General features: G+C 42.8%; 1 protein-coding gene across 2 annotated transcripts in view; it reads left to right on the top strand.

Annotated features, from left to right (window-relative positions):
* Nucleotides 1-9,432: 9,432 nt before the first annotated feature.
* The window catches only part of SUSD2 (sushi domain containing 2), a 320,283-nt gene continuing 317,802 nt past the window's right edge, over nucleotides 9,433-11,913 (top strand). For both annotated transcript variants that reach the window (XM_040345523.1, XM_040345532.1), the window contains exon 1: nucleotides 9,433-9,796. In XM_040345523.1, coding sequence (XP_040201457.1) covers nucleotides 9,730-9,796 — 67 coding nt within the window. In that variant the 5' untranslated portion in view covers nucleotides 9,433-9,729. The remainder of the gene's footprint in view (nucleotides 9,797-11,913) is intronic.

Raw genomic sequence — 11,913 nt, 5'->3', positions numbered from 1 at the left:
CCTTCATTGCAAGGAGCAAAGCACCATGCGTAAGAGGCCGAAGGTGAGGGCAGGATGAATAGGCTGCCGGTTCAGCCCTGTTAGAAGATTTTACAGGGTGCTCTATTGCTTTGGATTAGTGAACATTTGAGTCATCCTCCAGCAAAGGAACTTGTGTGATCCACTCCAGTAGAGTTACAGATACATTTTGGCAGCACTTCCCCCGGAACAGCTCCTAAAGCCCCTTTCACACTGGCAGAGTCCCCACTAAACAGGCGCATGACAGGTCCGTGTCCGCTCCGATGATACAGAGCAGACACGGACACAGTCTGCTGTGCTATATGGGCTGTCTCCATCCAACCGTCACCCAATCTGATCCGTCTGTTTCCGTCTGGATGTTGATCAGATCGGGATTCACCACTGATAGTAGAATGCGGGCATTGAGAAGAAAGAAAAAAATAACTGCATACAGCCCCCCCAATCCATACCAGGTCCTTCAGGTCTGGTATGAATTTTAAGGAAAACAACATGCCAAAAAAAATCCATACCAGACCATTATCCGAGCATGCAGCCCAGTCAGAAAAGGGGGCGGGAGCGCCCCCTCCACCCTCCTGAACATACCAGCACATATGTCCTTCACATGGTGGGTGCTTTGGGGCAGGGGGCAACCTCTACTACCCCTACTCATTCACCAAAAAAAGTGTCAAAAATAAATAAAAAACAAACACAGTTTTTGACAAGTCCTTTATTAAAAAAACAAAGTCCCTCAAAGTAAACCAAGTGGGAGTGGTCTCCCCGCTGGGCATGCTGGGAAAGGGTACTTAAGGGGCAGATGCCAATTTTTGGGGTCCTTCGCCTCGTGGCCCTCCTGGCGCGAGGTACGTGTCGTTGTGATTTTCAGTCTCGGGCCAGGTTGGCCTGAGGCTGCCTTTCTACCAAGTAGGCTCAGCTATTCTGGCTGGGGCCTACAACTGCAAAGAGATCCCAAGCTGTCCGTCTACTAGAGGAAGCTACTTAATGGAGGAAACCAGAGGAGGACCTGCCCAGGAGGAGACCAAGCGGAAAGGCTAATGTCTCAGGATAGGCCTGATGACCCTATTAAGGGGGATCTACAGCTCAAGTTACCCTACAGTTTCGCCGGGTTGGCTTAGAGGCTCTTTAACTGTATGGCTGGAAGTTCGGGTGTTAAGGTCCCGTGGTAGAGGATTCCGAACTGTTCGTTTTGCTCCTAACCAGTCTGTGGCAGATACTGTTGTTGATCATTGTTCGTGCATCATTCCGGCTGCTAGGCCAGGTGAGAGGAGCCTATCCGGGTTAACAATACCCACTTGAGAGGAAGTGGTGAATGATTATTGGGACTTAGAAGTTTTTCTTCAGTGATCTGTACTGTGCACCTGAACTTTCCCCTTCCCTCCTTCATCCTTCTACTTTCCTGCAATTTAAGAGAAAAATAAAACCTAACAGCTTAAGGTTTTACGTCTCGTGCGGACATTGGAGTTCATTACAGACTTTCTTTCCCTAGACGACGAATATTGAGGTAACGTACAAGGCCCAAATTTAAACCAGCAGCTCCTATTGGGTAGTGCTACATATATAATCCTTTCCCACTTTATTCTAAACTTAAAAAAATGCTGACGTTGAGCTTCAACTGCTTATTTTTAGAAATAATGTCATTCTACAGCTCTGGATTACAAACACACATGCAGCTGAGAGCTAAAGTCTGAACCCAGATCTGTAAAGAGCAATTCTGGAACCTGTTCAGCGCTTTTTAAGGGTTTATGAGAAATGGTCCTCTCTAAATAGGATATTGTGCCTAAATATGTAGGTAAATAGGAGAACCAGAACCTTCACCAAGTGGAAGAGTGGGTTTGATAATAAAGTTGGGAGTGCCTTTACCCAGGACAGGGCCTATGTGAACACAGGGGATTCCCTTCCTGGAAAATTAACCAGTAATCTAATCAAAGTATGTTGCAATTGGGAGCAGAGGTGATACTGCAACCAGCATGTAACAATAACCATAAGTATTTAGATGCACACCATCATGTAAATAACACAAGCTTTAAAAAAAAAAAAAAAAAGATTAATAATAGTATATATAACCAATGTAAAAACAGGTATTATCAGTAACGGACCCCACGTGAATCCTGGTGGAATTGTACACATATACACAAGTATTGTTGTTGATACGAATATCTCCAGGTGAATGTTGGATAGAAGAAGTTCCTGGACTGCCGCACTCCTTAAAACGATGTCTTTATTTGTACAAATAAAATCCAAAAACAACCAAAGCAATACAGTCAAAACGTGGTGAACAGCAAGAAAAAGGTGGCTGACATGTTTCACCTCATGTGATGCTTACTCATTATAGCTAGTGAACAATGACAAAAACTGTGTTTAAAAAGAGGAGGGAAGAAAAGGTGAATGGGGTGTTTCACCAATTAACCCACAGGTGATCGTTAGTCAATGGAACACTTTGATGAACCCTGATGTGTCACACATGGACTGCTATCGTGTATGGGATTAAATAAAAAATCTCATACCAGTGATAAAAGATGACAAAAAAAAGGATCATCATCTGTGTCGGTGTGTAAAACAAATATATATCATAACCAATATGGTGAAAAAAGTGATGTGTATACCATGAATTAATAAAGTATTAAACAATACAACAATGATAAATAAACAGATGATTGAATGTGAAAAAAGGAAAAAAATTGTGTATCGGTATGTGTATAAACACACACAGACATATAAAATGTCACAAAATTCATACACAATATTTGTGTACTGTGATATAAAATGATTTGAAATGAACATATATTGCTTAAAGCGGGCTTTCACCCAAAAAAAAAAAAAATCTTGGTCTACCATGCCATCCAGCATACTAGCGTCAGCTACAGTATGCCTTTATTATTTTTTTTTGCCATGTACTTACAGTTTAATCCTTTACTTTAGTTTCAGACTCCCGCGAGAGTAGGCGTTCCTATGAAGAGGGGAACATGATTGACGGCCGGCTATGGCGCGTCACGCGTTCCGAAAATAGCCGAGATAGGACAAGGATCTATACGGCGCCTGCGCAGTCAGCTCCTAGTCTGTGCGCTGGCGCTGTATAGCGCCGTGAAGAGCCGAGTCCTATCTCGGCTATTTTCGGAAAGCGTAACGCGCCATAGCCGGCCGTCAATCATGTTCCCCTCTTCATAGGAACGACTTTCCCCACGGGAGTCCAAAACAAAACTAAAGGATTAAACTGTAAGTACAGCGCAAAAAATAAAGGCATACTGTAGCTGACGCTAGTATGCTGGATGGCATGGTACAAAGTTGTTTTTTAGGGTGAACCTCCGCTTTAAAGTGGATGTATTAGGCTCATATAATGGTCTAAATGGTCATTGATGAATGATATCAAATATAGAGCTCATTAAAAAATAAATAAAAAAAAGAATTATATGTAAATCACAAATATGTAAAAATATGGTATTGTATAAAAATAGTATATAAATGATTATGATACTATACGCTGTACCATGTCTTTCTGGTTTGGATGCCATTTTGAAGCATCTATATATCCTCATAATATTATGCAAAAAATGCTCAAAGAAACACATACTAATGTAGCATGGAATATAATGAACAAACCAGAGATGACATTATGGTATGCGTCAAGGGCAGAACTCTTCTAAGACCCCATTGTCTTCCATCTTCCATTTTCTATATAAATTAAATGATGCAAACAGCACAGGATCATGTGCAGAAAAACCATAGACGCAGTCCACAGGTGCATCTAAAAATAAAATAAAGAATAGAAATAAAAAATGGAAGAATAAAAGGTGAAAAATGCTTTGACATTCACAGTGTTTCAAAAAGTGTTGCCATCTTGGATTGTACCAATAAAATATGCAGAAATGCTGTAATTGACCAAAGCTGGATGTTATAAGTCTTATACCTCATAAGGAACATAATTACATACTAAGGTTTCCAATTTCAATCTCACTTCCTCCAACAAGGATTTTGAACAATGACATGGAATTTGTGCCATATACTGTACTGAACTAATCTGTTCCAATAAGGCAAAAGATCAATAATACAAAAACAGCACAAAATCCCATTCCCCCTATTCCCACTTCAAGACCTGTGTGAATGAATAACAGGAGATGGGTGGTATGTGATGTGGGAGGGGGAAGTCTGGATGCTCAAAGAGAGATGAATCACATCTTGTCCTGGGCAGAAAGGCATATTCCTTGCCTGTCTGCGGTCTTCATTCCAGGGGTAGAAAGTTGGCAGGCGGATTTTTTAAGCTGCCAGCAGCTGAGTCCAGGAGAATGGTCTCTACACCCAGACATATTTCAAATCATATGTCAGAAATGGGGTACACCAGATGTGGACCTGTTGGCTTCTAGGTTCAACACAAAACTGGACAACTTTGTGTCAAGAACAAGAGATCCTTTTGCTCAAGGGTCGGATGCCCTGACAATTTAGTGGGATCAATATTCTCTGATTTATGTGTTCCATTCAGTTCCGCTTCTCCCATGTTTTCTTCATAGAGTCAAGAGGGAAGGAAAGCCGTTGATTTTGGTCACCCCGGCTTGGCCCAGGAGACCCTGGTATGCAGAAATCGTAAGGATGGCAGAAGGAAGACCTTGGGTTCTCCCACTATGCTCGGACCTACTATCGCAGGGTCCAATATTCCATCCTGCCTTACAAAGTCTAAATTTGATGGTTTGGCTGTTGAAACCCACATTCTGAGAAAACGTGGGCTCTCAGGTCCAGTCTTATCCACTCTGGTTAATGCTAGGATGCTGGCCTCCAGGCTCATCTACTACAGAATCTGGAAGGCATATGTTTTCTGGTGTGAACCCAGAAGATGGCATCCTAGGAAGAATGTCATTAATAGGATTCTTTCCTTTGTTCAGTTGGGCTTAAATATGAGGTTGGCCTTAAGCACTATCAAGGGCCAAATCTCAGCCTTGTCAACCGACTTTCTTACCTACGGTGGTTTCAGGATTTCATCTGAATCAAGATATAGTACTACCGTCTTTTTTTTCCAGATCCGCAGTCTGCGGAAAAAGAGAGTCTACACTCTCTAGATGTTGTAAGAGCGGTAAGAGTTTATTTGCAAGCTACGGCTCAGATACTAAAGACTGATGGTCTGTTTATTCTGCCACACAATGAAGGGCCAGGCAACGTCAAAATCTACTATTGCATGTTGGATTCGACAAGTCATTATTCAGGCCTATGGTTTAGAAAACAAGATTCCTCCTTTTCAGGTGAAAGTGCACTCGACTAGAGCAGTTGGTGCTTCATAGGCAGTGCATCACCAGGCCTCCATGACTCAGATCTGTAAGGCTGCTACTTGGTCTTTGGTCCATACATTTACTAAGTTCTACCAGGTAGATGTGAGAGGGTACAAGGATGCCGCCTTCAGGCATAGTGTACTGCGGGCAGCAGTATAGATCCTCTGGCTGAATGTCAGTCTTTATTCTGATCTCCCTCCCCTCAATTTAAGCATTGCTATGGGACATCCCATTGCGTAATTAAGGCTCTGTGTCCCGTGATGTATGAGCAAGAAAATAGGATTTTTAAATATAGCTTACCCGTAAAATCCTTTTCTTGGGACTACATCATGGGACACAGTGCTCCCGCCCCTCTTCGGAGTTAAACGTGGGACACTTATTGCTTTGCTACAAAACTGAGGTACTCTCCATTTGGGAGGGGTTTTATAGAGGAGGAACTCAATTCTAATTGGGTTTGCCAGTGTCCAATCACCTGTGGTGACTACATAACCCAATAAGTAATTAAGGCCTTTGTGCCGTGATGTATTCCCAAGAAAAGGATTTTACAGGTAAGCTGTATTAAAAAATCCTATTTCTGCTACATGTCTTTGGTAAAAAATGTCAATAAATAGTATATTAATTGGCTTGTGTGAAAATGTTTAGCCTCTAAAAACTAGGGGGCAGATCCACAGACAGAGTACGCCGGCGTACTCTACTGATACGCCGGCGTACTTTCAAATTACCCGCGTCGTATCTTTGGTTTGAATCCCCAAACCAAGATACAACGGCATCTGGGTTAGATCCGACAGGTATACGTCGTCGTACACCTTTCGGATCTAAGATGCAATACTTCAGCGTCCGCTGGGTGGCGTTCACGTCGTTTTCCGCGTCTGGTATGCAAATTCGCTATTTCCGTCGATCCACGAACGTACGAGCGGCCGGCGCATTTTTTTACGGCGTCTCTAGATGGCTTTTTCCGGTGTATAGTTAAAGCTGGTATTTTGCGGCTTATAGTTAGACTTGCCATGTTAAGAATGGCCGTTGTTCCCGCGTCGAAATTTAAATTTTTTTTTTTTTGTGTAAATCGTCTGTGAATCGGGATGGACGTAATTCACGTCTAAGTTAAAAAAAAATATGTTGTTGCGACGTAATTTAGCGCAATGCACGGCAGGAAGTTTAGAAACGGAGCATGCGCAGTTCATTCGGCGTGGGGACGCACTTCATTTAAATGAAACACGCCCCCTAATCGCCTATTTGAATTCCGCCGCCAGAGATACACTACGCCGCCGTAACTTACGGCGCAAAATCTTTAAGGATTCGAAATTACGCCAGGTAAGGTACGGCGGCGTAGCGTATCTCTGATACGCTGCGCCGATCTATTTCTATGTGGATCTGGCCCTAGGTATATATACTGGAATTTACGCAGCTTTTACTTTCTGACAGTACAAAACCCCCCAAATAACCCCTTTTCAGAAAGCAGACACCCCAAGGAATTTGCAGAGAGACATTTTTTAAAGTGGTCACTTTAATAAGATATTTCTCACACATACTGTAGGTATATGTGAAATTACATCCCAAAACTGATTCTGCTACTTCTCCCGAGTATGAGGATACTACGCGTGTGAGACTTTTTTTTTTTAAGCCTAGCCACGTAAACGACCCGAAATTCAATGACCCCTTTGAAAGCCTGAAGGTTCAGAATTTCCTTTTCTCTTTTTTCTTTTTTTTTTTACACATTTTTCTTTTTTCTTTTGGATCACTTTAATTGTTTTCACAGGAAATGTAAATGTACACTGTGGTAGCAATAGGCAGTGACAGGTACTCTTTTCTAAGATATATGGGGCGTATTAGACTCTCTCCTCTGCTCTTAAATCATCTGATCATACCAAGATTGGTGTGATCAGATGCCTTTCCAATTTAAATGCGGCGCTGTTTATATCCGGCGAAACTGGCGTGATGAAAATGCTTTTAGCTTCAGGTTTCTTAGACCATAGGGATGATCAGTTCTATGGTCAGCTGGCGGAACCGCCGGATGCATTCTTGTGTTCCCTGGTGGGGAGGGAGAGTCAGAGAAAACTGTGGAAGGCGGCAGGAGGGGGGAAGACGTCCCCTCCCAATGCTTGTAAAAGCAATCTAGCAACAAATTAGCCACTAGGATTGATTTTACATGAAAGCTGATCGCTGGCTGAAAAAAACCTGCACCTGCAGGCATCATTCTGGTATAACCACTCAAAGTCCAGTGACGTACCAGTACATTGCTGGTCCTTATTGGGCATATACAGTATGTAATGTTCTATTCTTTCATGCAGCTTGTGGGCTGAATAAAAAAAAAGAACCTAACAGATCCCTCAATTCACTTAGATCGATGTGAATAAAGAAATCGCTGCCAGAAAAAGTGAAAGAAAAATTACGCCAAAGCATAGGGGTGATCCGCCAACTGACCAACCCAGGCCCCCATGCTTGGGCATTTACATTCTTTTTCGACTGCGAATGAGAAACCTCCTTATGAAAGGAGAAACATCCTTATGTAGTGCTGAAATCACTGACATATAAAAGCACACCCTGCTGCTGTCAAAATAAACAGATCCAGTGCTGAACTCAATAAAACAACTTTTCTTTTTAATTAAAATCTGTGCCAAAAAAAAGAGAAAAATAAATATATGTCGAAGCATAGGAACGATCCACCCACTGACCACCCCAGGCCCCCATGCTTGGGCATATATATTCTTTTTTTTAACTGCAGATGAGAAATTTCCTCCAGCAGTGCTGCCAGCCACTGTTGCTGTCAGACTGAACAATAGCATTCCTGCAAAGCAAACAACAGTTAACAATAAAATACAGTAACAACAGAACGTTAACTCATTAAACAACTATTTTTGTGATTTTTCTGTGTTTTTTTTTTTTTACTTATTTTCTACTTTTTTGTTACTTCTAAACTGTAAACTTTCCACCTTGTGGGAATGTGTACCCTAGACTGTGTCGTGCTGTACCCTATACTAATACTCCACTAGTGTGTTGTTGCGATGGAATGCAGAGACCAGGTTGGCCAGGACAGGAGGGACAGAAAAAGCATATGTCTCTTCTTTTTCCGTGTCTTCTACAGGCACAACACCTTATTTTGGTGACTTTTAAGTTAAAGGGGTTGTAATGGTTTATGTTTTTTCACCTTAATGCATCCTATGCATTAAGGTGAAAAAACACCTTGCATTCTCGGGCCCCCCAGACCCCCGTTTTACTTACCTAAGACACGAAACTCTGTGGGTGTGATCCCGCAATGGTTTCCCCCAACTTGAGGTGGCTTGTCATTGGAGATTGATAGCAGCGCAGCTATTGGCTCCCGCTGCTGTCAATCAAATCAATGACGCAGCGTGCCAGGGAGCTATGGCCGCCGACTTTATCACAGGAGCGCGTCCGCAAGCTAACCCCTGTGGGAGAGCACTTCCCAGAACGGGGGTTAGCTGTTGCGGGGAGGAGCCGAGACAGCCGCCGAGGGACCCCAGAACAGGAGGATCGGGGCCACTCTGTGCAAAACAAACTGCACAGTAGAGATAAGTATGTTATGTTTGTTATTTATAAAAAAATAAAAAATAAATCTTTACAGCCACTTTAAGGAACCAGGAATGGCATCAGGAAAATGTCTCTCATGCAGCTGGCTCACTGCACCTGGATTGCGAGCTTGGGCCACAGCCACTCTTTCCTCCACATTATTTAAGAGACACAGCTCCCACCATTTTGGTTTGCTTGGTCCTGTTGCCTTTCTTTTTTTGTTTAGACCCATGCTGAGATTGATTGAGAAATTTAGGGATTAAGCCATTCTCTCTGTTTGTTTGTTTTTGGCACCTATCGTTTTACTGCTGGAAATAGGCAGCTGAACCCACTAGTACTGATTGATGTGAAGCTTTGTCTCTCCAGGAAATCAGAGAATTAATTTTTACAATGACCAAACAAAATCTAATATTATAATGTACATGTTTGTGTGTGCATAAACAGCAATGGGGAAAAAATAAGTATTTAGTTTAGGAGTACAGTACATTTTCATGGACTTTAGCTATGATAAAGAGAGTACATCCAGATCAGAATAACTTGTGTCTCAGATGTTTACCAGCCTCTGCTGTGTGCGCCTGACTCAGAGTGAATGGTCTCTGTACCATAGAATTGCTTCCTGTCAGCAGAGTATAAAACCTAGAACTTCGCTCATGCTGTCAGTTGTTCCCTGGGAGAGCTGCCAGGCTCACTGTGTAAAGTCTAATCTCTGCTGCCTTAGAGCCTGGGCATGTACTACTACAGCCATTCCTTTTTGTTTTAGGGAGTCGCTGTGTGCTTCTCCCTATAGAGCTGAGAACTAGGGCTAATTCATGTGTGAATCAGCAACATCTGTGTGGTATCAACATCCTTCACCCAACTGGCAGCCCTGCATCAGATTCTGCAGGTCTATTGTCTTGTTCCAGCCTGGCAGCTGATGTGAGAGAGATTGCAGTACAACATGTCTTTATCGTTGCACTTCACTTTGTGTCTGCTCACTCTGTTTTACTGTGCCTATGAAATCTCAGGTAAGTCCACAGAGCCAATATACGGTATATAGATATATATGCGCATTTGTGTGCGTTTGTGTGATATGCCAGGATCCTGACTTATGCCGTTAGCTTTTTCCTCTGTTACCATTGTATTATATACTTCTCTAATAATTATATAAAAATGTAATTTTTAATACTGATAACATTTGTATACAGTAATGTAATATCAGTACAAATAGGATGCATATAAGATAGGGTGACCAGACATCCCCGGTTTCTGGGGACAGTCTCCGGATTGAGGACACTGTCCCCAGACCAAGTCTGTCCCCGGATTGGATTTGAACAGGGGATGGGGCAATTTCAAAGACAGTCAGGGCAGAATAAAAAAAAACTGAATTACACCCCCCGGTCAGCCGCTCCTACTAGTTTAGGGGGGGGGGGTGTATTTTTTTCCATTATCTGTGCCCCTTTCTGATGATGATGTGCTGGTCGGAGCGGAGGGAATATTTCTTCAGTTTCGGGTGCCCATTCAGCTCCACTCACATGTTCTTCTGCCTTGGCTCAAGCCCTGGCCAGCCGCCTGCCTGCTTATCTCCTTGTCTTCCCTGGCGGAGAGATCTTCCTCCACTCTCCACCCAGTAGTAGAACTTACCAGGCTGTGAGGTGGGGGCGACGGGGAGAGAGCCGCTGATTGCCGCCATTACTAGTAAAGAAAAAAAAAAATATGTCCCCAGATTTCATTTAAAAAATCTGGTCACCTTAATATAAGAACTGGCAGATGAAATATGACTGAGTAATGAGTATGCCTGGATACTGAAAATCAACAACTCTATGAGTCTATACTTCTCAAGTCATAAAGTATTTTTCATTTAAAGTGAGCCTGTGCCCAGACTATGCCTTTACATTTTCTAAACAAGCAGTAAACACACTTTAAAGCAAGCCCCCCTGTGTAACTATAAGCATTGTGGAGAAACTTCACTTAAAAATATACAGCAGAGGAACTGAAATCTTATTTCTTTCCTATTAGTTTTTTGTGCCCCAGCCTTCTAGTGCAGGGGTAGGCAACTTTTCAGAGATGGAGATCTACCTGAAGAACATAAAAGACATCAAAGATCAAGGGGTTCCGCGCCCATATACTTTTTAAATAAATTAACTAGCAAGGTCTAACTAAATAGTAAGAAAAACATAGAAACATATGATAAAACAAATGTAAAAATACAAACTTAGCCTAGCTTAAAAGTAGATAGTGTCAGTAGGGCAGTGGGTGATGTTAGTAGGGCAGTGGATAGTGTCAGTAGGGCATAGGTTGATGTCAGCAGGACAGTGGATGGTGTAAGTCAGTAGAGCAGTGGATGGTGTCAGTATGACAGTGGATGGTGTCAGTTAGTAGAGCAGTGGATGGTGTCAGTAGGACAGTGGATGGTGTCAGTCAGTAGAGCAGTGGATGGTGTCAGTAGGACAGTGGATGGTGTCAGTTAGTAGAGCAGAGAATGGTGTCAGTAGGACAGTGGATGGTGTCAGTCAGTAGAGCAGTGGATGGTGTCAGTAGGACAGTGGATGGTGTCAGTTAGTAGAGCAGAGAATGGTGTCAGTAGGACAGTGGATGGTGTCAGTCAGTAGAGCAGTGGATGGTGTCAGTAGGATAGTGGATGGTGTCAGTCAGTAGGACAGTGGATGGTGTCAGTTAGTAGAGCAGTGGATGGTGTCAGTAGGACAGTGGATGGTGTCAGTCAGTAGGGCAGTGGATGGTGTCAGTAGGACAGTGGATGGTGTCAGTTAGTAGAGCAGAGAATGGTGTCAGTAGGACAGTGGATGGTGTCAGTCAGTAGGGCAGTGGATGGTGTCAGTAGTTTTTATTTTTATTATGTTATTTTTTTTCTTAATTTTTACAACTTTTTAAAATTAAATGTTACCATTTTTTTTTTTGTATTTTTTAGGATCCCTGTTGGGGGGACTTTGGTGAAATAACAGTGGTCTAAACAGACCCCTGATGTCTCACATTTGAGACAGAGAAAGAAACTGAGGCCCCTCAGCTGCAAGTGGCTGGGGATTCTATTTTTAACACCACCATCCCTATTCTGGCGCTCTAAGGCTGCTGCCTAAGCAGCCTTATGTTGGCGCTGGCCTTATGTTGGCGCTGGCCCTGTCCACAG

The sequence above is a fragment of the Rana temporaria genome, chromosome 1 (assembly GCF_905171775.1).
Source record: "Rana temporaria chromosome 1, aRanTem1.1, whole genome shotgun sequence".
Taxonomy (NCBI): domain Eukaryota; kingdom Metazoa; phylum Chordata; class Amphibia; order Anura; family Ranidae; genus Rana; species Rana temporaria.
This window is presented reverse-complemented; position numbering and strand designations above follow the sequence as displayed.